The sequence below is a fragment of the Netta rufina genome, assembly GCF_964035555.1.
Source record: "Netta rufina genome assembly, chromosome: 5".
Taxonomy (NCBI): Eukaryota; Metazoa; Chordata; class Aves; order Anseriformes; family Anatidae; genus Netta; species Netta rufina.
The window spans coordinates 4,753,504-4,780,438 of NC_140128.1; the positions used below are offsets into that span (position 1 = coordinate 4,753,504).

The 26,935-nt window shown below is 34.4% G+C and overlaps 1 protein-coding gene across 5 annotated transcripts in view; it reads right to left on the reverse strand.

Moving 5' to 3' along the window:
* Positions 1–26,935, reverse strand: part of SOX6 (SRY-box transcription factor 6) — a 373,900-nt gene that overhangs the window by 158,386 nt on the left and 188,579 nt on the right. For all 5 annotated transcript variants that reach the window (XM_084287862.1, XM_084287859.1, XM_084287861.1 and 2 more), the window contains one exon: positions 16,217–16,306. In XM_084287862.1, the coding sequence (XP_084143988.1) occupies positions 16,217–16,306 (90 nt within the window). The remainder of the gene's footprint in view (positions 1–16,216; positions 16,307–26,935) is intronic.

A 26,935-nucleotide genomic window follows, 5' to 3' on the forward strand; every position in this document is an offset into this window, starting at 1 on the left:
AAGCTGAGTTTAGAGGAAGTTAGTTTAATATCTCATCTGATGAGCATAGCTCAAATGAATTAGATGACATTAATTTTCCTGCATAACAGGACTTAGTTACTTGCGATTTCTTTAGCTGCTATTTGTCTTTCATAGAAAATGTTCATGATGTAAAAGAAGTTTTTCCTTGTTTTTTTCAGTCTTTTCACATTGTCTCAACTACAGATTAATAATAAAGATGAAAAAGAATCACATGTTTTTATTAAGTTTCCCATTTTAATCAGCAAGCTATTAAAAAACATCCTAATAGCGTTTTTTCTGCTTTTTGTTGCAGTGTTTTCAGAAATAACACGATTCTTCTCTTTAAATAGTGAGGAGCATTCTGCACTGTAATATCTGTGAATGTGTTTGTGGGGTGATGGTAAGAAAAGGTGACAAATGAAGTCCATTCAGCTTTTCTGTACTACTGCAGTTGGACACCTGCAAATCAGGTGAAAAAATAAATTTTAAAAAAATCATCACTATACGCTCTCGTGGTGCTGATTTAGTTTCCAGAAGGATGTTGTAGTGCCTTGTATATAACCTAGGCATCTGTGTCATAGGAAGTCCATGGCAACAAGGACAGGAATTAATCCATTTCTCTGTGGGTGCAAGAATGGACAAGACCCTTTCCATAGATGCCACTGCAGCATTTTTATAAAAAGGTAAATAGATTTACCTATGAGGAGCCCACTCCAAAACACTTTAGTAATCTTGCCTCTCTACCTATACACAAAATTATAACCTATTTTGGGTTTATGAGTTATAACCTGTAACATAATGCATTTTTTCTACTGTATCCAGAATGCCCAATATACATGCGAGAGAAGATGTGCCCCTGTGAAATGTATTCTGACTTATGATGTTGCAGTTACTTTCTACATCTTGTTAAATAAGTTACTTCCATGAGATTTTAGTTAGAAGTTATTAGCTACACCACTCAGAAATGTCTAAATATGAGTATTAGTACTGCAAGATTTATATACTTTAAATATAAATTTTAATTTTGATCTTAATTACATGTTCATCTTTCATGTCTTACAAATACAAACAAGTATATCAATGAAAAACTTATATTTGCCTCTGAAGATTTTTATTGCCTCTGGTGATAAGTAATGAAGAAGCAAAGTTTATTGCAAAACAAGGACATTAGCATACCCTGTCTATCATGGAAGCTGTAAAGAAGAAACTTCCTACTTCATCTGAGAAGAGACAATTTAGTCAAAAGCCTTTGATATGTATGGAAAAGCAACAACATTTTATACATCTAGAATGTGCCCACAGAAGTCAGTTGAAGGATTTACACTGATTTCAGTGGGCTTTGAAACAGGTCCATTGATATGCTCATTAATAATTTTATTAGGTGGTCAAAACTAGAAGCTTCAGGCTTGTAAATCTGAATATTATTTTAAATATTTACCATTATTTTAAATTTACCATTATTTTATATTATAAATATACCCATTTAGCAGAGCATATTAATGCTACAATTATGAATTATCTTATCTTTTGTAATAACCACAGTCTCTCCGTATGGGTACGAGAAACAAAAACCAAAGAAGGAAACAATGCTTGTTGCTCCCTCACGATTTAATTAAAAAAAAAAAAAAAAAAAAAAAGGCAAGAAAAATAAATAAATAAATAAATATGAACCCATGCTGGAACAAATTAGATTTCTATTAAAAGCTTGTTGTGGTCCTATGAAATACACTACCAAATTATCAATCCAGTTTTCTAACTGCAGAAAAAAAACTCCTAAATCGCATTAACCAGAGCACAAAAAAGATGGCCTACATTTACAGACTGAAGTTCCACCCATATTCTAACAGTGTTCTGGTATAATTATACTCTAACCACAAGCATGAGTGTGTTTAGCCAGATGTTTCTTAGAAGCAACTGAAAGTACAGTTGGAAATTTTCTTAATTCAATTTATTTGAATACCTAGCTGATCACAAACCAAAACATTTAACACAACCCTTCACTACAGAATCACTGGTAATGAAACTCTTCACAGTCCCAAACCAGAATGCAGTATCATGTTATTTCATTGCACTTATATACCTATAAATATATACGTATTCTACAACTCTGGCAGGATAAGTCAGAAAGAAAACATAAATACTGATTATTCCAAAGCCTTAATGTAATTTACTATTCAAAGGCCTGAACTTTAGGCACAATCTAAAGATAATTCAGAAAAAAACCTGAAGCATTGACTGTATGTTGGAAACACATCAGGAGGTTTCTGAATTCCATTATCACAGCATTCAAATTCATTGCATTATAAATAGTCCTGGGATATATTTAAGAAATCAGGATCCCCTAATTGTTGCTCTCTCCTTACAACAATAAAAATCTGTCCAAGTTGTATTTTTGTTACTTTATTTCTACAGTGACCACAATTCCATGATTATTTTTCCTTCTTAACAAGGCAATAAAACTAAAAACAGAAGCAAGAAAACATTTCTATGGAGACTTCTCTCAAGTTGTCTGAAAGTTAATCATCTTCCTTTTAAGTGTCCCATTAAAAAAATAAAAAAAATAAAAGTGAAAAAAAGATTTATGTCCCAAGCAACATACCCACTGCAACTCAAACCAATGTTTGTGACAGGTTTCTAAGCAGTTACATCAGTGTACCTCTGATGCTGAGATACTGTCAACTAAGATGAAGGCTAATTATGACTGCAAAATAATTTTTCACTTAAGCAATTTCTTTTATGGTCATTTGTGCTCTCTGAATTTTAAATATGCATCAAGATTTAAAACTGACAGCATCTGAGAAGATCTCAGGGATACATCCAAGTTTCTTGGACAAATACGTGTTTCTTGGACCTTAGTTTTCTCTGGGAAAGGTATTCAAATGGATTTAAGTCTTACTATTATGGATAGATCTCCGGCTGTGTTTTCAAAAAGACATTAAGCATCTATTACCCATTACTCAGCTGATGTCTTACTCAGGTGATAGATGTGTCTAAATCATCCAACGTCACCAGAAAAAGTTCTCAGCGTATTTTCACCCAGTGGACCCAGAGCCATGGAATATCTTCCTAAAAGATGCTGTGGGTTTGAAGAGTTTCTTTAAGCTCAAGGGGAGACAGGACAAGGATTTGGAAGGGGGAAGAGACCCAGCAGAGTGATCCCTTGAACTGAAAATAGCCAGAGGCTGGGATAATGTTAGTGCGAAAGTATTATATATGCTCCCTCTGTTTTTTTTCTTGTTCTTGCATGTCCATTCATGACTACTATTGGAGTCAAATGGATGTTTGGCTGTTTTGTCCTCTTTATATAAAATATTTGTCCTTTTTTCTCTGAGTTCTTGGGTAGCACTTCTAGCCCTTCAGACACAGTATTTGATTACTTTTCATTAAAATGTTTTCCTTGTATGGGAATTCATACCTATGGATCAATCAACTTTCTTTTATTAACATAAAGGTAGTTTCATTTGCTCTTGTGATCTACATCAGCTAGTGGATAAGAGACTCTGTATCTGTGTGAAGATGTATATACTGAGGCTTAAGGCTGATGCTTCAGCCAAAATTTCTAGTTACTCACTTTGAGTTTTAGCATAAAAAGGGTTTCAACTGAACCCTTACAGCTGCTTCTAACATATACCCATCAATACATTATGTTATCGTCATAATTCCAGGGTATCAAAATAAATATAGTCATAAATTGAAGTACTGTTGAAAAACTGCTGAAAGACCTTAAGTATTTAGATATTACCTCCTAGAGCTCATTAGTACTTTGATAACTTCAAGGTATCAAGGATTGCATTCATTTTCAAATTTTAAAATTCTTTCCTGGAGCTCTTTCATTATTGGCTTGGTATTTAACAGCAAAAATGAGGGTTTTTCCTGTTCTTGTGCACATTAAATGCTGTGTCTCATCAGCTAAGCATGCAGTAAGCCTTCAGTTTATCTCATGGACTCAACATATACTGACAAAAGTCCATCTGAGAAGACCAGCTAGCAGAAGAGGATGAATTTGATGTTTAAAGACAATACAGAAAATGCATTTAATAAGACAACACCCACACACACTTATTCAAAATTTATCTCCCAAATATATATATTTTTCTACTAACTCAAGTACTCAGTATTGCTTTAGGTATTAATTCTCTGTATGTACTTTAAGAAGGGTGACTTTCTCAATTGCTCAATCAACTGCTCAACTTCTAAACACCTACTATAACATAGCTAACACTGACCAGAAAAAGTTCTCCTGGAAAAGCCTGTAAAAGTACACATGGCAAAATCATTACCTCGTTTACCAGCTAACCCTCTAATTCTCACAATATCGTTTAACCATTTTCTGTCTGTCAGTCAAGAACAATAAACAAGTGTCATATATCCGCAGTTCATGAATAACAGAAAAGTAACTCTTTAAGAGCTCCAATGAAAAATGGCATGTTAGCTTCATTTCATATATATATACATATATATATATAACATTATATATAACATACACAGAGCTCTCAGAGCTGTTAAGGACCATAACAGTAACCGACTCTATAAATCTTACCATTTCAGAGAGCAGCAGTGCTCCCAGCCCTGACACTGGCAATGCCAGCTGGTCTACAAGATCTGACTTTGATCAGTAAAGAGCATTCTTCTTTTCACAGATCATGCTGCAAGAGTTGGCGTGTGCCTATTGCAAGGAATATATTTTCTCCTTTGGGAAGACTATTTCATCAAAATAAGTTAAACAATATTCATTTTAGTTACATAGATCTTCAGTTTTCCATCACTTCCAAACTTGAACTTTATATTAATTTCTATGTGTTTAAAGCATTCAGACATTTTACACAGACATAGCTGTCATAACGAAAATTTCCTATAGCAGATTAAGCTGACATGTAATTAGCACCCATATTTTGCCTCCAGTGATTCACTGATTATCACCATACCCTTTTTAGAAGTTGCAGCCGTAATTCAGAAAAGAACTGCTTTTTCTTCCTGTTAGCACAATACACATTGAGGGAAACAGATATAGGCAATGTAAGAGAAGAGACTCACCTATCCGTGAAGTCAACTAACTACAGCTATGAGGCTGACTACAATTTTCCCAGGTCAACAAACTGAGAATTATTATGGCCCAAGCACAACCAGCTCTTAGCACCAGTTTTCATATTTGTCTGATGGTGTGGTATGTTATCTGAGAGTATCTAGAGAGACCCAAAGGCCTTCTGTCAATCACTGTTATCTTGAAAAGTAATCTTGAATGTAACTTGATTCTTTTTAGAAAAATCATTAAATTTCAGAAGTGGGCACCCTCATCTGTGGCTAAGAGACACAAAATAACACCATAAAAAGCCTTGGGAGGTGAAGAAAACAAAAAATAGAGAAAGGGTTAATTAATTTACAAATGCATCCTGAGGTGGTATCTCTCATTTTACCAGAGCCCCTAAAAGAAAATCCACAGACATCCCATTACTGTTGCTGAATCTTGAGAATATGTAGGCAAATGGATCCTGGCACCACAGTAAAGCAGAGAACAGGAAACTTTTCAGTTAAAAGTTAAAAGGTATTCTATGATTCTTAATGGATCTTAATAAAAATAAAATAAAATAATAAAAAGCCACATAACAGTTATTTTCATTTCATTTCATTTTCTTTACCTTCCTCAGTAAGCCTCTGATTGTATCGCTTTGATGTTACCAATCAAAACTTGAAGTCTTTCAAGTTTTCCCACATTTAAAAAAAAAAAAAATCTTAAGTTTTGCAAGCCTAAGTAAAAGGTCTGTATACACTACATTGCCTTCTGAATTCTGCAGCTTCAACACCTGCTTTTTAACAGTGGATTTTGTTATAGTACCTGTCATAAGACTGTATTCCAGCTCCCAGATAGAACTAAACTTGTCTTGAAAATAGGTACGTCGACAACAAAATCTCGTAACTAAATTTCAAAGTATGGTGAAACTTGTCTTTAAATAATTTTCTGATCTTAGAGGTTAGAACTGTGTTGTTATTTCAACAGAACATATTGGGACCATATATCAGTCTCCAGTATTTCCAAGTCTCCAGTATTTCCAAGTCAAAACAAATGCAAAAGATGTATCTTCACATATAGTGATATGTTCAAAAATGTCGGAAATGTCAACCACTTACATACTTTCATATTATCTCTAATTAATATAAATTGCATTTAATTTCACATTTAGTAAAACATATTGCTGCCCAAAATAAGGACTATAATTTTTATCAGCAATTATTATTACTGATGTATCAACACAATTATTTAAATTCAATGTATATAGAAGGCAGAATCCATGCACGCATTCACAGTTTTTGTTCCCTCTGTGCTTCTTCCCTAATTTTTGTGGCTTGGAGCTCCTCCAGATGCTGTCTCTGAGTTTGTGGTTTTGTATTTGAGATCCCATCTCCTGATTCATAGCATTCCTTGATAGACAAACAGATTCAGATAGGAAAACAAAGTTACCTGTATATAATTTGTGTCTGACAGCTGAACTGCTAAGTTTTCCATTCATGGTGAGCCTACTGTTTCAGATTTTACCCATTTCTTGGGTCTCTGGGTTGCTGTATTTAACTGAGCTATTCGATAAGTGGTGACATATGTGATCTCCATGCTGCAAGCTGCACTTCAGATTCAGAGGATTTTCCTTTTTTCCCTCCCCCTTCATAAACCAAATTATTTGAAAAACAACACAGGGTTTTGTATTTCTAAACTGATGTGCCTCCTAATTGAATGCAGAACACTTTCAAACTATTTTCCATTAAAGGCCCACTTTTTTTCTGATTTAATCCACAGTATAATACCTTCATTGGTAGATTAAAATTGTTTGACTAAAAGTAAAACCTATTATTATATGTTGTGTTTTGTTGGGGGTTTTTAGCAGTTTTGTCTTGTATAATGTAGGATGAATTATGTAAAACATACCAAACAGGATATTCTACAAGCTGCTACTTGCATGCTGCAAACAATCACAGTTACACTGATAGACTGGGACTTAGCATCTTAAAATTCCTGTGGAAATCAAGTGCATTTTAAGTATTGGGTTTGATTATTTAATCAGACAACTTGCATTTTGCCCTGGCTAATTTGGAAGGCTGATAATATTTTACTCATAAAATAATTGTGCACCTGTTGTGATGGAAACCTATTCAAACAAATCTTAATAGACATGAGGATTCATTCCAGACATGAGTGTGTTAGCCTCTCATTACTGCTATCTACAGGGCAACAGATTTTAAACAGCTCTTGAAGAGGTCTCAGCTTAATCTTGTATAACTCTTAAAGAACAGTTATGACCAAGTGACTAATATTAAACTTTAATTCATATTGATACCAAGGTAAATATTAGGAATATATGGGTAAAACCACCAGTAATTTAAAGAAAAAAGGGTAAGAACAAATATTTATACAATAACAGGATTTCAGCATGAGAGATAATGACAAAGAACCATTTCTGATCAAGGTGTCTGAGTATAAATCTACTGATTTTACTAACACAGAGTGTAATATCTATGATACTCATATTTATGAATTTATAGGAATCAGGGCAGATTATTTCCTTAATATATTTCAATTTCTCATTCCTCTGTACAGACAAATTTCCTATGGAAATTGTTTCAATACAGTTATCTTAATTTGCTTTGTAATTTCCATATTCATATTAATTGAAGAGGCTTCATCTTTTTAGTGTGTTTGAAAATTACTCTCTTAGCAAGTCATGCCACAACTGAAAAAAAGTTGTATGAACATGAAAAGAGAGCAATTATTTACTTTAAAATAAATAATGGAGGGGGAAAGAGAGAAAGGAAATAGTGAATTGTTCTCAATATTTAAGTGGGGGGGGGGGTGGTATCATGAATTAGAGCAAGAGGGTGTTGACTAGGCTGGACTCACTTTAATGTCAGCAGGGTGAGGTGAAAACAAGGAAAATGAGCACAGTTTGGCTAGATCTGCCCCCTGGCAGAAAACCGTCATATGTCATCGGTCAGATCAGAAATGAGATGACACAGTTAGACAAATCAAGACCTCCTGTACAAAATACTGTTGACCTCTTCCAAAGGGTCAACTTGTTTAGAGAGGGCAAGGACAACCTTCTTTGTATTTCTCCTTCTATTCCTCGCCGAGCTTAGGCTTTTGAGGCAGTGGCTCTGTTGATTTGCACTTCATGTTCTTGCTATTCTCAGTTGCATGTGAGTTTTCCAATTGTATTCGTACTTTATTTTTACTTAGTCCTAACCCATTTCCCATAAGTTTTATAGATGGCATTTCTGAGCCACCTCTGGGTCCACAGTGTTCGTGAAGTTCCCAGTAAGGTATTTTTATCTCTGTCAAGAAAAAAATATCCGATACTCTTTGATTCCATCAGGATGCTCTCATTATCACACAACATCCACATGTCAAGACTCTACTTCAAGACAGACTCCCCGTTCAGAAAATGAGTTTAATACACCCAACGGAGGTGAAGGTTCTCATTATTCAGTGCCAAAGGTTGATGTTGCTCAGAATAGGGATACTTTGTGCAGAGAAGAGTGGTGAGAGTGATCAAAGTGCAGAACTGCTGTCACATAAGGGATAAATAAATGTATTTTTCACTTTCTAACCACGAGAAGAGACAAGTGAATGGAATATGACAGAGAAGGTGAACAGGGAACAAAAGTTCCCTGGCCATTGTAATACAAGTTCTAGGGGACACCTACAAGGTCCAAACATAAAGATGGACATACTGCTTTATACAGCATATTGCTAACTGCTGAACTTATCCCCACTGACATTCCAGCTGTCAATTAAAAGGTTCAAAACTGATTGGACGTATTCATAGACGATAATTCTATCAAGGGCCATTAAACCCAAATGTACCACCTCTGAATCAGGGGTGGTAATTAATCAAAGATCATGGGAAACTGGAAGAGTACATTGAGGAAATATTACTCTGCGCTTGCCCTTTCCTTACACCTTTCCCCAGATTGCTCAGTAGCTATAGAGACAACATAACAGTATAACATGTTATGCTGTTTTATATCTACCACTTAAATAACAGATTTCCTAAATATGAAACTCCTGTGACAAAAAAGCGATAAACCTACAGTGATAAAACTGCTTAAACCAGAATCCAAACTGATCAGAAAACTTCAGGCCTTTTAGTACCATGTATCATTCTAGATAAATGCTTACATTCATTAATTTGTTAGAATTTGGCTTGCCAGGTCTACAGCAACAAAAACCCCAAACCACCAAAACCGTGAAAAAAAGAAACAAAGATTCCACTCTGCTTTTAGCCTTGCAAACTCCTACAAATGCACTTTTTTTTTTTTTTACTTTTTTTTTTTTTTTAATATATATGAAGGAGTTTATTTGTCTGCAGTTGGAGTTTTATATTGCTAAAATGAAGTATCTTCATTGGCAACTAAGCTGGGGCTTGATTCTAAAGGAAATTTGCTATTGACATCTAGTATCAGAAAAGGATGTCTTCAGTTACAAGTGGTGTGACATGGTTCTTCAACACAGAGACCTTTCAACTACAGTGACAAACACCAGATTCATTAAAGAAAATAATTACCGATTTTATAAAAAAAAAAAAAAATACACATTAAAAAATAGACAAAAGAAAATGGCAATTTTTTGAAGAAAAAGTGAATAAAACCTTTTTGTAATTTTTAGTTTATATTCAATCCTTTTTTTGTAAAATAATAATAATAATAATAATAAATGGTGTTTGAAAATAAACACCATAAATTTTCTTGTCAGTCTTTGTACAACTGAAGAATGGATAAAATTATAAGGAAGCAGTCTTCTTAATGTGTCCAGTAAATATTTTGCTGTTTCCAGATTCTTATAATAAGAAGAATAAGCATCATTATCCTTCCTACCCCTTTTTCTCCTGAATAGCTGATACTATTTCTTAGTACAATATTTGAGCTACAGTTCCGCAGAACACAGCATATAAGTGAGCTGCCCCACTGACTTCAATATAGTGCAATATAGTTCATACATTGAGTCATGAATTGCTAGTCTTAGAAACATACCCCAATAAGATAAATATATATATATTATATATATGATTGCAGTAATAAATTCATCATGTGCTTGCAAATATACTGCATGCATCCTACTTGATATTATTTATAAAATGTATTCAACACTATGGATAACTTGATTTATGTGAAAGGTTGATTACAATGTAATTTATAGTTGTGGAGTTTTAAGAACTAGAAACCATAATAGTCAATAATTTTTAACACTAGAAGCAGGCTTGATTGTGATAGGTGCCACTGAAATATGACTCCATGACCAAAGGACCACAGCAATAAAAATGTTTTCCTTTTTAATTTAAATAATAACACTATGTAGAGTGAGCAGTCCTGTTCATATCCACAAAAGTACCCTCTGTATAATGCTTAAACTAGGTCTATTTAAATCTAGAATCTGGAAAGAAGTGTTTACAGCCAGAAAAGTGAAAACGATGTAGGATAGTTTAAGCTAGTTCATATGTTTGGCCTAAATAATTATAACAGTATCTTAATCCAAATAAATAGATATAATGGTTCTGGGTAAGTCTAACCTACATATATATATATATATAAAAAAATCTATAATATGTATATATTAATTGATTACCTTCTTCAAATAAATCAGACTAAATATTATGCACACACTAACTGTTGAAAGAGCTTGTGAAATATTCAGTCATTCAAATACCAAGGTACCACTTAATTTACAAGACCAGGTTAGGCCTGGAAATGTAGCTTTTGTAACACATTACACAAAACGCCAGTGACCCGAGAAATGGCAAAACAAAAATATATGTCTGATTTAGAGAGCTAAAACTTAGAGCTAAACATATTACTTCATTGGATCATGGTAATAAATACATTACAAGAAAACTTTATAGCCTGTGGTATATTTCTAATCAGGACCAATTTCTTAAGGATTTGGGTGTAGGGGCTCTGGGTTGTGTTGTTTTGTTATGTTTTGTTGGATACTTTCATTGGTTTCACTAATTGGAACCAGTTGATCCCTTTTCCTGTGTATTGATTTTTTAAATCCTAGCAGTTAACAATGATTCTAATGTATCATAACACTTTAGACCTTAATCATATAGTGGGGCTTTTGCTTGTAGCTTTTGTTTGAGTTTTAATTAAGAAGACCTTGTGTCTCAAAGCCTGAGCTGGGTTTTTAATTGCTAGTATGTATATCACACAGACTTCAAAAGAAATAAAATATGTTTATAACAGAGAGCACAAAGGAGAGCTTTGAAATGTCTATAGCCATACAAAGTGACATAATTAAAAACCTCTGAGTGCCTCTGTGATATAAGACATATATATTTATTTATACATATTTATAAAGCAGATTGTTACATACCCTTAGAATTCATGAAAAAGAAATTTCAGCAATTACACTGAGAAATAATTACTACAAATCCAGACTGCACTGTTGGTCAGGGCTACAGGAAAACATAAGATATATTTTCTACAAAACAGTCTTCATGTTTGATACAGTGCTCCAAAAAACACTCAAAAGCTTATATGTGAATATAAATTTTATAAAATGGAAGCAAAAATAGCATTTAAAATGTTTTGTAAATCTTGCATATTTTAAGAAAAATTTAATTCACTGTCAAATCAGACACCATAGCTTTCTTGAGGATTCACTCATGCAGAACTCTGTCCAAGACTACCCCAGAAATGGATAGTGTTAAATTACCAGATTCAAGCAGTTGTGCCTCACTGTTCTCTTTCAGTCATTAGTGCACACACCCAAAATGCTCCTAGAAAACATCTCCTTCTATCTCTCTTGTGCTCTAATCCCAGCGACAAGTATCATTTGTGAGTGAAATTAGTTTTGGTTTACCCAATGCAACATTTCCTTAGGAAACAGACACGCTGACTCCCACCTATCCAAATATTGAGCCATTAAATGTATATACATCACATGAAATAGGAGTTTGGGGCTCTTTTTAATAAAGTAACAAATGTGAACAGAGAAGGAATAAGCAAGGGAAACATAATGCAAACTGACCTCTGTATTGGATATATTGGACAAAGCTATGGACATCAATCACTATCCTTCCCAAAATAGAGTATACTGTACAAAGACAGCATGTGACATTCGAGTCACAATGCCTATAAATATAGATAGTTTCAGTTGTAAACACCACCAATGGAAGCCAGAGAACTAACCTGTAACACAGTAGTCGGTGACCCACGAGTCACTCTCCTGTAAGACTGCTAGACCAATTCTGACCCTTTCACGATAACATCATTGCTTAAGTTACTTAAAGACTGACCTTTCTTATTTGATCTTCAAAGACCCTGCATGCTGAGAAAGACCATTGCGGGCTATTTCAGTAGGACAACTGCCTGATGCATGCAAGACTACGCTATTCCAGAGATTTATATTTGGAACAGAAACAGAAAACTTAAAACAGACTCTGTATAGTGATAAATGATGCTACTCTGCCTAGCTGTGGCTGCTGAAATAAAACTAGATATCTAAGCAACAGAAATGCATGCAGTGAGGGCGGGGGAGGACTCTGCAGAGAACTCCGCACACCCAAATATCTGGAAATTTAGAAAAGAGCCCTGAACCACTTTGTTTATTTAAATTCATGATAACAAAAACTAGAATGAAAATTATTTCCTGATGCTAATTGTTATTTGAAAGAACAACACTGCAAAAGCTAGACATAAGCCTAACAAATACCTTAAAGAAATGTAGTTGCATGCATACACTGGCAAATGGCATGCAATCAAGTCACTTGCATGGGCAGTTGTGAGTTGTTGTGTTTTTTTTTCCAGGTGAGCAGGTATTTAACTCAGCTCCATTGCTCCACAGACCTTTGAAAATCTGACCTATGTGTTTCATTTATAAACATATCAAATGAACAAGCAGACTTTTTTAACCACTGGAATTTGGGTACAAAGCATTCTGCCAAATGTTCCTCTGAGTTTCATGCAACCTCCCTGAAGTCAATGGCTTGTTTGGCTGGAATTCAAGGAAGAATCTGGACCATTATCAATAACTGAAATCCTGATAAAGACACTCAGAAAAAGCAGTTTTACAAGTGAAGCACACTATGCAAGAGTAATTGTGAACAGGAACAATCCCACTTAGAAAAAAATAAATGATTCACTCTTTGTTACTTTTGTATTGGCTTCTATTGTTTGTATTAATAGATATAGCTTATAATTATATCTTGATTAACACTATTGTGTTCTAAATATAGAAGGTAAAGCAAGAAAACACCATTTTTATTTTTCTCTCTCAGCCAATTATCTTTTCTTCTCATCTATGTGCTTCCCAAACATGAATAGAAACAGTTTGTGTCAGTGGTACTTTTTTTTTTCCTGCTTTCATCCTTTTTTTTTTTTCTTTTTTTTTTTTTCCTGGCACTGATTCTTAGTGAACTGCCTTCCCACAACCAAGATGCTAGTCTTTCACTGGAGGGGGAGGGCTGCAGTTGTGCAGACACAGAGGAAGAGTATGTGCTCAGGTTATCCTTCATGAGAACAACGCCTTCTCGCTAAAATAAACAACTCCCAGTAACAGTCAGTGTAAAGACCAGTTCCTCACAGGACCACACCTCGCTTTCTTATAATCAAGACTTTTTCCCTAATGACCTCATGTATTTATTTGAACTGTGTTGCTTCAAGTCTTTAAGTTAGGCTCTCAGTAATACGAACACAAATTCCGCACAAAAAAAAAGTCAAAAACATCAGCCAGTTAAATAAATTGGTTTAGAATCTAATGGAAACTAAGGAGCAAGTATTTGACATCCCAAAAAAGATACACTTTCTGAAGTAGTTCTTTCTACTTCAGAAGTAGACCTCTGCATGCCAGTTATCTAACTGGAAATTCATTCACTACTACGAAAATTAACTTAGTGACTTTGGAAGGCTACCACCCTGAACACTGAAAATATTTATTTTAAAATACATGTATATTTCTTTGGTAGATTAAAAGACCTCCCTGGTGCCTCTGCTTTACTTTATTTCCTTCTTGCAATCTGGTTTTCATGCTGTCACTGTCTAGCTGGTAGGATATTTTTTCTTACTGAGACCATTTAAGGTATACAAATACTACCACAAGTTAATATGAGGTTATTTGGTTGACAGTGATGTTAGCAGCTAGGAGCTACTACCTCGAGACGTTGGCTAGGCTGCTGGCTTGTGAGCCAAGAGGAGAGGAGTCTGCCTTCAGACCCGTCACAGCCTTGCTATCAGGCTCTGTACCTTCTTTGCTTCTTTTGTAAAATGACACTAATGTCTTTGCATAGAAGTTTGAATGCTGTTAAGTGTAAAGCACAACAAAATAGCAATCATTATTCATCTTCCACATTTGTATCTGCTTGTTTGTATTTTTGGCTATTCATGAAAAATGCGGGTGCATCAGCAAAGATTCAGTACTGAATCTTGCTGGAAGTTATCTAGTAATGGAGAGGAATACTGCAGATGTTAAAACCACCTAAGGAAAGGTTTCTAGGGATTAGAGACAGGAAGTTAGTTGAGGAAACTAACCGAATGATTGTCAACATGCAGTTCTGGTGAGCTAAATCAGGCAAGTATTTTTACTACAGCCCCAGACAAGGTAGTTGAATGAGTTGAAAGTCCTTCCAAGCGTGAGTAAGAAAGGTTTTTACATAGATAAGAAAATGGTTAGGAGCAAGTTCACTCTGCAGTGAATATATGTACTAGGAAAATAGAGGAATAACATAAACCCTAGGGGGAAAAAACAAACAAACAACAAAAAAAGAACTTTTTTTTTTTTAATAACTGAAAGCTCATGAAAAAGCTTCTTGTGCCATCTAAAAGAATAAAGAATATTATTCTGCATTGTTAGAGATCCCACCTCTTTTAATTTTGATTCTCTAATAGCATTCAAGTAGTTTCTATTTAGAGACTAAGTAGCTATATTGTGCAATTAATGGACCAACTAGCATTCAATGCTTTCCACACTATTAAGAGACAATACAGCTTTAAATAGAATGTCATTTCAGACAAAATTTTGTTGCCTTTTGTTTATTACCATCGATTTTAACATGTTTCTGTAAAGCTGCATACCATATTTCTGCCACTGACTTTACTATAGGATTTCTTACCTGTCTAATATATTCACATGGTCTTCTACAAGTGATGTCCAACAGGCAAACCCAACAGATTTTGGTTTTGAATCAATTGCAGGAACCAATTATAACTTACTTAATAAAAAGGGCTAGTCTTTCATCTGTTTGCATAATAAAAAAAATGAACTATCTATCTGTCACCCTAGAGGAAATGTAAAACCCTAAGCTTCCATTTTCATTAAAAAAAATAAAAATAGTATCTTTTTTTTCCCCATTAGTAAAGCTTTATTAATACAAAGCACATAATTCTTTGTTTCCACTTATTTGTAGTTTCAATTTAATGAAATTATCCCATTGAAGAGAAATTAAACTTAGGTACCTTGTGTACTTTTCAAAAATGTCTTATGAGCCCTTCTCACAGCACAAAAAACCCTCTCCCCTTTAATTTGTTGCTTAGTCAATAACAATGAATATCTTTTCAATAAGAGAATCCATGGAAAGGTTGATGGTTGAGTTAAAAAAAAAAAAATCACTTTAAAGATTTCTACAGTCTTTAATTGCCAAGAGAGCTCCACTTGTACCAGACTGCTGGTCCAACAAATCTTGAAAATACTGGAATGTCCTGTCTATATAAGCAATAAAATTCCCACTGATTTCAGTGAGTCCAGAATTTCCTCACGGGGCTTCTTTCTCCACAGAAATAACATGAATATGAAAAATACATTTTTTCCCAATTGTGAGTACAAAATTCAGAAGAGTAATTACACAATGAGGCCCCTTTTATAACCTGAAAGCAATTTCTATGTATATTTATGCAATTGAGAAGAAGCAGTAGCAAGTACGAGTAACTCCATGTTTTCAAGATGTTTCTTCCTCTTCCTCTGGTCACAGAGATATATAGCTAATGCCAATGAACTAATGTTACTAACCTGGCGTTTCATGATATACATGATACTGTCATTCATGATACTGTCTATAACTGACAGTGATATAACCTATTTATTTGGCAAACATATCTGCCATCTCAAAGATAAGCATTAAAAAACATGAAATCAACCTCTAGTTATGACTGTTATTTCTATTATTTTTCTGAACTTAAAAAAATAGTCATTCCCCTTCTTAAAAAAATGTGCAAACATTTAACATTTGATCTAGTGCGATACCTTTAATTTCTCCAAGGAGATCACTTGTGTTTAATTTTTCCATCTTCTCCTTCCAGTCTTTAGAAAGTAGCTTTTCCATGCAGGATGAATCTATTCAAAAAAAAAAAAAAAAAAAAACATCAACTATATTCTTACACATCAGGGAAAGAGGTGCCACCTTCATTTTAAAACTTCTCCTTGTTCTAGTTGGACCATAGTTTCAAAGAGAAATGAACTTGTAGCCAAACAGAGTTCTCATTTAACAGCATTTTAAATCTAAAGTAATTCCACTGAGGTTAATGGAGTTACTATGGATTTAACAAGGGTCTAATTGAAAGAAAAACTTTGTTCAGGATTTATGCATGCTAACTGCCAATTTACATGCATAGATTGCCAATGTATATACAAATTCTGTCTTTTTCATTTGAGGATGATTGTACACTCGAAATTATACATGAAGATTTAGAAGCTTTTTCTGGAAATTTGGCACACAGTGACATCTGAAACCCATTTTTATACCCATGTCAATGCAAAAGTTATTCATATAATGTCTCCATGGAATTCATAAAAGCATTCTACATATTGGATGCTCACAGTATCAGAAATTTTCTTGGTATACTATAAACAACATGCAATGATTAGAAGATCTGCTTTCATAATCTGAAGTTCAGAATACATTTTCAATCTTTGTCCCAGTATGGGAGGCCTTCTCTAGGCAAAACTGTCACTGAAGTCATTATACTTATGAGAAAGTAGAAAATTAGCTGTAGTAAGTTTCATACAGTCAGACCCCGATTCCACTAGAAAATCAAATATTGAGCATAGCAGATTCTTCAATAAATCTAAAGGCTTTTTTTAGTTTCCAAATTAAACTAATTGACTCTGTAGTCTAAATACCTATACACAGTCTACACGTAACCTTCCCGATAAATTTCAAAAGCTGATTTTTAAGATGGGAATTTTTACGGCTGATGCCATGATTATGACTTTAGGAACCTTAATTCAGATTTATTAACAGTCAGCGAGAAAACTTTACACACAACTGAATACTTATTTTCTCTTCCCAGTTAGTAATTATACAATATCTATTAAACATCATGCATTTATTTTCATTGGTAGACTCGTCAACAAAGCCTTGGAAAAAAAAAAAAATCATTGGAATCATTTAAACCCAGTTTAGCAAATTATCAAAAATGTGACAAGTGCAACTCTATTCCTACAATGAATTTTTCAAATAGCCTACATTGTAAGACCACATATTACCCTGGGGTGCTGAGCACCTTGGCTCTCACCTGTATATGTTGGGCATTGCCACACACTTTAGCTTGTTAGAAACCCTGCCGTTTGCATGAAAAGAAGATGAATTTACCAAATGATTTACCAACTAATAACTTTCCAAATTTTGATGACATTTGCACTTTTACCACTCCAGTCATTTAAGAATCAACACCTGGGTGTACATGAAGGCAGAATTCAGCCTAACACATCTGTCGAATTATTGGTAGATTAAGGCCAAATTTTGGCTCAAATTCTCATGTCAGCAGTCTCATTAGAAGTATTCACACAAGTAACAATAAAAGGAGAAAGCCCAGATGAAGAATGGCAACAGAGAGCATCAATACAGCACATAACAGTGCCTACCACCTCAGAGGAGTCTAAAAAGACTCAGAGAGAGAAGCATTCGAAGAAATCATAAAAGGAGGAGTTAAAGATTCAGAGAAAAGTTCAAGGAAGAAAAAGCCAGTCACATTTTAGAATTCAAATAATTTCAGCTGAAAAAAAAAATCACATTAGCATCTTCCCTTGAAAAAACAAATGAACAAACAAACAAAAAAGGAAAACCAGTTGAAAGCATACCAAACTGTAGCTACCAGAAGATCAAAGATCAGGTTTTAATTGCAACACATTTTCACCGTGCAAGCCTCCGTGGAAAGACAACACAGCTCGTAAATGTTTTTGAAGTAACATTTCAGTAGAAAAGCTAATTTATTTACTAATTATATCTTTCTATGAAAGAGACAAAATTAAGGAGCTCTAAGTTGCAATAGGCAGTGTTAAAATACTTGTTATATAATAACAATTTACTTTTAACAATAACAGGCACTTATTACTTTTATGAGTTCTGGCCTGATAATAGAAGAATCAAGAAATAACCATCAATTATCAATAGAACATTATAATTTGTCCTTTTTTTGTGATATCATCATTAGTTTAAAAAGATGTTTCTGTGTTTCTCCCCTGCCAAAATTTCAGACCCCTCATCCCTGGGGGAAAAAAAAAAAAAAAAAAAAAAAAAAAAAAAAGATCATATTTAGAGTTTTATTCTGATGTTTGCTATAGGTTTTATATCCTACTGCTTTTTAACTGAGGTATTTTCCTCAGTTCATACAGAGAAAGAAAAAAACTCAAATTTTAAAAGGAAACAATTACAGAATATCGTAAGAGATATCGTAAGAGTTAGTAAAATACTTTCCATGGAAGCACTTGCTTTATTTCTTCTCTTATTTTTCTTAAAAACATGCGTGTTATTACATTGCATAAGAGCAAACAGTATATTTCTAAAGACAGACAGAGGAAGAACTCAAACAGAAAAAAGGCCAGTCTGTGTGCCTTTTTTTGATATTATCACATTGCCAGTTACAATTTTTATCTCTATAAATGACTGAAAAAATCCTTAAGAATTTCTTTAAACACCCCTGTGCTACTCAAATTCTACGTTACACATCTGACCACACAATTTAGAACTTCTGTATTTTGTTATTGGGAACGAGAATACACAATGACCCTTTTAATAACACTGTAAAAACATTTCTTTTGAAATTCCAGTAAATTTTCAATTAGCGGGGTTAATCTGCAAAATTTTTAACATTTAAAATCGTGGTGTATGTTAAAGCTCTCTGGAGGTCCCTCGCATTAGGCACAAAACTAAATATAAAGGCTTACACTTGAAAGGCATGTTTCCCTTCAAGTTCTATATGCTGTGTTCACAAACACACATTTTGAAAAGGTTTGTGAGTAAGAAAGGGAATTTTTTCTTCTCTCTGTACTGAAAATTAATTTTTACATACATATAAAATCTACAAAGATGTCTTCTGACATCAGTGAAATGTCTTCATCCATATTGATTCATTTTCTGATTTGATTCATTATAGAAACAAAACATCGACTCAGAATCCAGCACTGAACATTGATGAAGCCCAAATTCACATCTGCACTGCATCACGCTCCCTGCACGGAGGCTCTGCTTCAGAACCATTATGAAACCTTGTGGATCCCAGCATTTGTGAAATTCAGGGGTATTCTTGTTAAAGATAATTATAAAAGAAGCAAAGAAAGAAATTAGCATTTATACATTTTTAGCTCTTCTCACTGACTTTATAAACCACAGTTGGGTTTATGCTGCAAAGTAGCATATTTTGTACTGACAAATGTAGGATCAAACTCGTGCAGTTGCACTGGAGCACTTTATTGTATTAGCAACACATCGAGTCTCATCTTTATATTCTTCTGTCGTGAACTACGAGAAAAACTCTTTCAAGGACAGCACGCAGGTTAAGTATAATTAGACTGAGATGACTAAATGAAACCTTGGGTATTATTTAATATAATGGCTTATTACATAATGTGTTAGCAATTTTAATTGTAAAGAAGTTTTAAGTACTGTGAAGATCTTGCTACACAAGAGAATTTTGCAAAGGTGAACGAGAAAAGGATGTTAAAAGATAAATAAGCAGAAAGGAAAAAAGCCTAGGTGTTAGATGAAAAGGATCTCTCCACAATGACAAAGCATCGATGAAAAGAATTAACATTTGTCCATTGGGTAATCAATCAGTCATGGAATGGATGGAATCCAGCTCTTTGTTGCACGACCGGTGATGAAGAACGAGTGTGTTAGCTATCACAGCCAAGCTCTCAAGTTCTTCCGACTAAATGAAAGTCATCTTGTTCCTATCAAGGATAGCTTTTGCCTCTTGTCTCTTCCTTATTCCCCCACACACTTTCTTTTTTTTTTTTTTTTTTTAATTTCAACAAGTTAGCAAACCCAGCTATGGGTTACATGAACACTGTATGACCTTACATACATTGATTCATGCCCGCACCTATCCTCACTGATTTGGGGGAGTTGTTCCTTTTTTTTTTTTTTCTTTTTAATTCACTGAAGTAGCCTCTTATTACTTTCTTTGAAATACAGATAAGAAAAAAAAGCACTCATGCCGTGTGTGTGTTTTTGTTTTTTATGGTAAAGTCATACATAAAAGAAAGCCTAAATGTGAGAGTGCAGCAGCAAAACTTCAAAGCACTGTCAGACATTATTATTTCAAATCAGCTTTGACTTTCTGAGACTTAATAAAACACTATAGTACAGACTGGCATATTTATAACACCTATACCAGTGATCAACTGAACTGTCTTATTCTTGCTACTGTGCACTGCCTTGTTATTTCTTTTATAATAAGCTTCTCTCAAAACATGTAACAATACTGCAAACTGATAATTATCAATGATACGAGTTCTAAAACATGACTTGTTTTGCATACAATTCCTTTTGAATATATACATTACTTTGTGACAGAAGACAAAAGCACATTGATTTATTAATAATGATTGCAAATGCATAGCAAGTTCATAAACAATACAGAAATATAATTCAATCAAAGGTATAGGTGACATTTTTCTACATGCACCTGAACTGTTACATATCAAGGAAAGAAGCACTGGAAAAGACAGGTAGGGGAATTAGAAGAGAAATCAGACATCCTACAAGAGAAATAGTTCTAAAACATGATCAGATCCTCAGTAGGAGGAGGAGAAGCTTCACGTCTGCATTTTAGAAGAACAATACGGAGATTTAGTGGCATCTTTGCCTCTACTTCAGAGCTTACAGTCTACAGTTACGATCTATTACAATTTAGTACTAATTGCTAAACATAAGAATCTATTTTCGCAAGCTTTGGGACTAGATAACAATATGCAAGTTCCTCCTTCTCTTATGTTCTATGTTCTCTAACAATTACATTGCTATTCTCTCATTACATTTATTTGCCTTTAGCTCCAGAGGAGAAAATGTGTCCTTTGGATCAGCCTTTGTCAAATGAATTCAAATGCCTCATTCAAGTCTAAATCATGAGAAAAACAGCACAAGTTACCCCGTCAGCATCTATGAGGATTTGTTAGAGAAAAAATGATGTTTTTTTTTCTTTGAAAGGATGTTAAATGAGATTATGCACACCTAGGGATAGGCATTTCTGTGCTTACAAGGCCTACCTCAATGGATAACAGAAGAGATTTTATTTTTTCCCCAAACCAGATAAGCTTCAAATAAACATTACAGAGGCTAGCATTTTGTTGCCACACTCCCCCTTCTACCTTTGCCCATCTCTCCCCAAGCCTCAAACAAAATTGTGCATTTAAGTGCATGAAGTTAAAGACCTGACATCTAAAATAATGACCACAAAAAAATAAACCATTGTAAAAGAAGGGTTTGTTTCACTGTTCCTCGGAGACAACTAAATCTAGCTCAAAGTAGAAAAATCTAAATGAAATCAGTACTTTACAAATATTCCTGAATAAAAGTCAAGCAAAATTTAGATTTACCCTAGCTGGTGTTTGTCACTTACAAGCAAACTAAAACACCAGGTCCTTTGGTGTTATTATTAGACTCATTCATAAAAGAAAGAAAGAAAAAAAAAAAAAGTGAGTTATTCAGAACATGAAGAACATTTTTTCAAATCTGATGATGAGTTTTTATATACCTCTGTAGATCAGTTGGGACCTTTGACTAACAGATCCATCTCTGAGTGCATAACAGCTTGATTGCACGTGCCTTTTGTGAAGGCACTGCCTGTCAGATATGTTTGAGCACAGATCGAAAGCACATAGCATAGATCTATATCGTAAAAATGTTTCCTAATTTTCACTCTTCATATTATGTATTTTAAAATTATATGCAAACTGTAACATTTTGATATTGAGGGGAAAATCAAAAGGTTAATTTAACTCCCTTTGAAAGAAGATTTTATTATCTTCTAGCAATTCAAAATGAAATTAAGGACTTTACATTTACATTCTTGATTTGAGAAATAAAAATATAATTTAACCATGACTATCAGAAACTTAACTGCAGGATGCTACTATCTATTCTTTTTTCATCCAAGGATGTAAAGTTTGTGTAATGTCACTAAAATAGATTCTTTGTTGCCATAGTTACTTTTTTTCTTCTTTCAAACACAAATTACCCTTTTCTGTTTCAAAAAAACTTTAAATAAAAGAAAAAGAGACAGCAACAATACAAAACTAATCAAAAATCAGCCTGAAGGCTCAACATCCATAGTTGTAATGTGCTGGCACTGTCTCTTGTTCATAAGCAGCTTGGCTTCAATCTTGCTGTCAGTGGAGAGGCAGGTCAGGGGAATCTCATCTCATCCTTCTCAATTTCCATACTGTTCTCCTACGGTAATTAATTGTCGTGGTCTAACAGAAAATTAAAACACAAGGCATTTCAGACATGCTGCTAGCTAGTAAACTGATTTCTCTGGGCAACAGTATTTTGGTGAGTTTTGGTTTTGTTGGTTGTTTTTGTTTTGTTGTTGTTGTTGTGGGGAGAATGAGTTTTTGGTTTTTTTAAATGTACAATCACAACACAAACAAAAGCAACATGACATTTAGAACAACAACAACAACAACAAAACTGCTAGGCCTTTTTGCTACATCTATTGCAAATTGCAAAGGATTTAACTCCTAAATATTATACCCTGTTCCTGCCATTAAGGAGCATGGTAATCGTGGCTCGTTGCTTATTCCCTTCTCCTGTATTGGTTTGATCCCATCCACTTCTTTGCCTATTTACACTGTGATGTCTCTGGCACAGATTGCTTATTGCACCAGGGTTTTGCTGAACATGCGACACATTTCTGATCATGAATCACAACCTGGTCCTAATTCTCGATGCAACCTGTAGGCAGTACTGTAACTCCCCATCCTAAGAAAACAAAACCAAAAAGGGCATGTACTGCAAAGAAGACTTCCTCGATGTGATTAGAGGCAAAAGAGGGTCAGTCCTCAGCAGATGTTTTCTTGTAAAAGCAATAATGGAAATGCAATTGTGATCTGACTACCTAGCATTACAGTTTTGTTTAGGACAGGGAACCAAGAAAATCTGCCAACTGCTGTACATTTTTTCACAGTGACAAGATTTCCACAATATGATAAAATTAGAACTGTAAGAGCTTGGAGAGCTCTCTTAACTTTTAATTAAAACTCTCCAAGCTCACTAAATATAATTAGGCATTAAAATGTTCTGGTTTTCCTCTGAATTCATTTGCACTACTTGAATGGTCTAGATCTTGCATGAAACAACAGACATTCTAAACAGAAACACTGGAATTTAACTGGGAGTGATTTCCAGACCTGCTTTCTATGATGTGGCTAGTGGAAAAGCTGCAGAGTCTGAAGCTTGTACCAATCCTGCCTAAGATGGCTTGTTTCAACAGGAATTCTCCAGTGCAAAGAGCATTTGCATGGAGCGTTCTGCTCCGTGCAAAACTCCAGATAAAAAGAAGTTTGAATTTCATGCAAAGAATAACCCAAGATACAGTCCTGACCTTTATTTTTATTTATTTATTAAAAAGCAGAACCTTTAACCTTGCAAATGTTTTTGTTCTCTTAAAATAACTCATACAATGCTATATGCCACACTATTTTTAGAAAAGCAACAAGAGAAAACATGCTTTTCCCATACAGCAGGGCACAGATATAAACATCAACACAGATGCTCTGTGAAACAGAGCTGGACTTCTCAAGCACTTGATCATTAAGGAATGCACCAACTGTTTTAGATAATCTCGTGCCAGCTCCAATTCTGCTCCACACTCCCCTTTGGGAGTGGCCAATCCTGTCCTGCTCCTAATTTTTCATTTTACTTACTCCTCCATTCTTCTTTCTTTTTTTTTTTTTTTTTTTTTTCCCAGAACAGAGGGAAAAAGACATTGTGTGCCAAGCAATGCAAGACTAGAATCACTTCCCCAAACAGAGCAAAACTTTCAGACAATTAACCCTCCCCTCTTCTTTCAGATAAATTACTAAGTATAAAATGCAATCTGTTTCCTTTGTTTACTCAATATGAACAATTTGTAAATGACTCAAGGATAAAATTCAGAAAATGTTGTGCTAAATTAGAACCATTATAAACATGCTAATGACTGCTCAACTAAAACATGAAGGATCCGTGTGAAGAAATATATTTAGTTCCTGTGAAATCCAGTTGTATTGCCTCAGAACTATTTGGTCACTTAATTGTATATGATTACTCCAGGAAAATGTTAATTTCATGAACACTGCGCTAGACGATACACTGTGTATGTCAAAGGGAGCTTTCTGAAATGTCAGTGTGATTGCTTGGATGCAGTGTTTTGGCGTATTAGTAGAAAAGAAATATCTTTTAAGTCTGTCAAAATTACATGTACATTTCATTCCTCCACTTAAAGTTTCCCTTCCATTATAAGCTATACTTTACTGTTAGATTGGCTGCATTCATTGAAGTATACATCGTTGCCTTATTTGCATTACAATGACAGTATACTGTATATTATACATAATCACCTATTCCCTAAGTATGTGCACCTCTATTTATTTCCCAAGTGAACATATAATATTAGCAAGAGAGAGGCTCAAGCTTTCCACACAGCAATCAGGGATAGGCAGGAAAAGGGGAGAGCAATTTGCTTGCAATCCCTGGGCAAGAGATTACATAAACTGCCATATCAGAGGAGAATGATGCACTTACTTTGCTGTCTCTTACTATGCATTTATTAGAAAACTAACAAAACCAATAGGATTTCCAATATTTGTTATTTTGCAGAAGGAGGAAGTTTTGATTATTTTCCTGGCTTCCACATCTTCACATCCTTCTGTGTGGACTTTTTTCCTCAGAGTGGAAAAAAGAGATTGAGCTAGTATCTTAGCTAGAACTCATCAGCATAGCTCCATCAAAGTCTACCTAGTCTTAAATAGATGTGAAAGTTCTTCCAATAGTCAGTCCAGCTATTCTTTCTCTTAATCTCATACCTCCACTCCTTGTTATGGTCCTTTTAAAACCCTAAACAATTCACTTGCATCTTTGGTATCCACTCTTCTCAAACACTTGTGAGTTGAAGTGACATTCTTCTCATTATTACTGAAACTATGGAGAATTTAATCTTCAAATCTTTCTTTGTTTAACTGCTCTGGAACAAGCCACATATCATGTGGCCTCTGGACTAACAGCGTCTTTCCTCTACCAAAGAATTTCCCTAGAACCTCAAGAAGTTGCAGACTGCATGTCAGCTAATGTTCAATAGTACAGACACTGGACTCATCTCTATGACAGGCATGGGCTCAGATTCTCTTTTCTCAAACACTGCACAGGTATCCCAGTTTCTCATACCAAACTGAAACAAGCACAGGATCCCATCTCAACTCATGCGTGGCTTGGTAGCTCAAGAAGCCATTTTTTCCATTACATTTTCTCCTACCAAGTGCAATGCCAATTAAGCGTCGTATCTTCTAACAAAGCAGAAATTCTGTGAAATGGCTATGAAAATGTTAGTAAAAGTTTTGGGGAGTAAAAACATGTTAAATGAAAGGTACATGCAAATAAAGGTATTTGATCCTTCACACCAGGTTAGTTTCTGGTCAGGGGGAAGTGGAGTGGACTTTCTGAAAAGCAAGAAAAGAAGGTTTCTATTAAACTGATTAATGTTCCTCAGATTTGTGACGCCAGATGATTTATGAACAAAACATGGATGATTCAAAAGACCTCTATTTTGTTCCCCCAAATCATGTTCTACTCATTACCCTAATAATGCAGTAATAAACATCTGTTTAATGATTTGAAGGCTTCTTAATACTGCATATAAAAATCTGAACTCAGCTCTTACATAAAATATTCTGAAATTAAAACAATTGTATAACAAAAAGAATTTTTCATGAGAAACCCTTAAGCGTTTTTGTATGTAAAAGTATAATACAAAGAAAGCAAAATAATATGCTCTTGATTTGAAATGACTTCAAACGAGGATGCAAAGGAATGAAAACAATAGCTAGAATCTCCTCTCTATTTACCATTCCTGAAGGTCTCTATGACAGATAATGTGGTCTTTCCTGGGACACTAAAATACACTGACAAAATCAATCCTATTGCTCCTTTATACTAATAAATTTTTGACTTAAACTATCACATTTTATATAAATATAAACACAGAACATGCACAAGGCTTTCCTGAGTTAACCCCAGCAAGCAGAGCCTTAGAAGGTTTACAAACCTCACCAAGCTGCTTACCAGGGATACGTATTTCAGGAATAATAGCTGGTTTATTATAGATCTGTGAAAAGATTTAAGTAAATAGCACACTAATGTCTTCAAGAATAATATCTTAAAGTATTCATGTCCCTATACATACACAGCTCACAACTAGCCACTAATTTTTTCCTCGTAAAAGACTATTATTAATTTTGTAAAGTCAAGCACTGGAAAGATATAGGAATACTAGAAATAAAGTGTTCCAGGAAATCCTGATTCATCCTGTGCACATGTTATGATACATTCTTTAAATTAAAAAAAGAAATAAAATACATGCAAACAAGGGAATTTTTTTACAGGATTCTTGCTACATTCAGCACATGGGACAACCTCAGATGAAGGCATAAACTGGAACTGCAGAGCAAATGGGGCTGTTGTCCTCATGATCGCTGGCCACGTTTCAT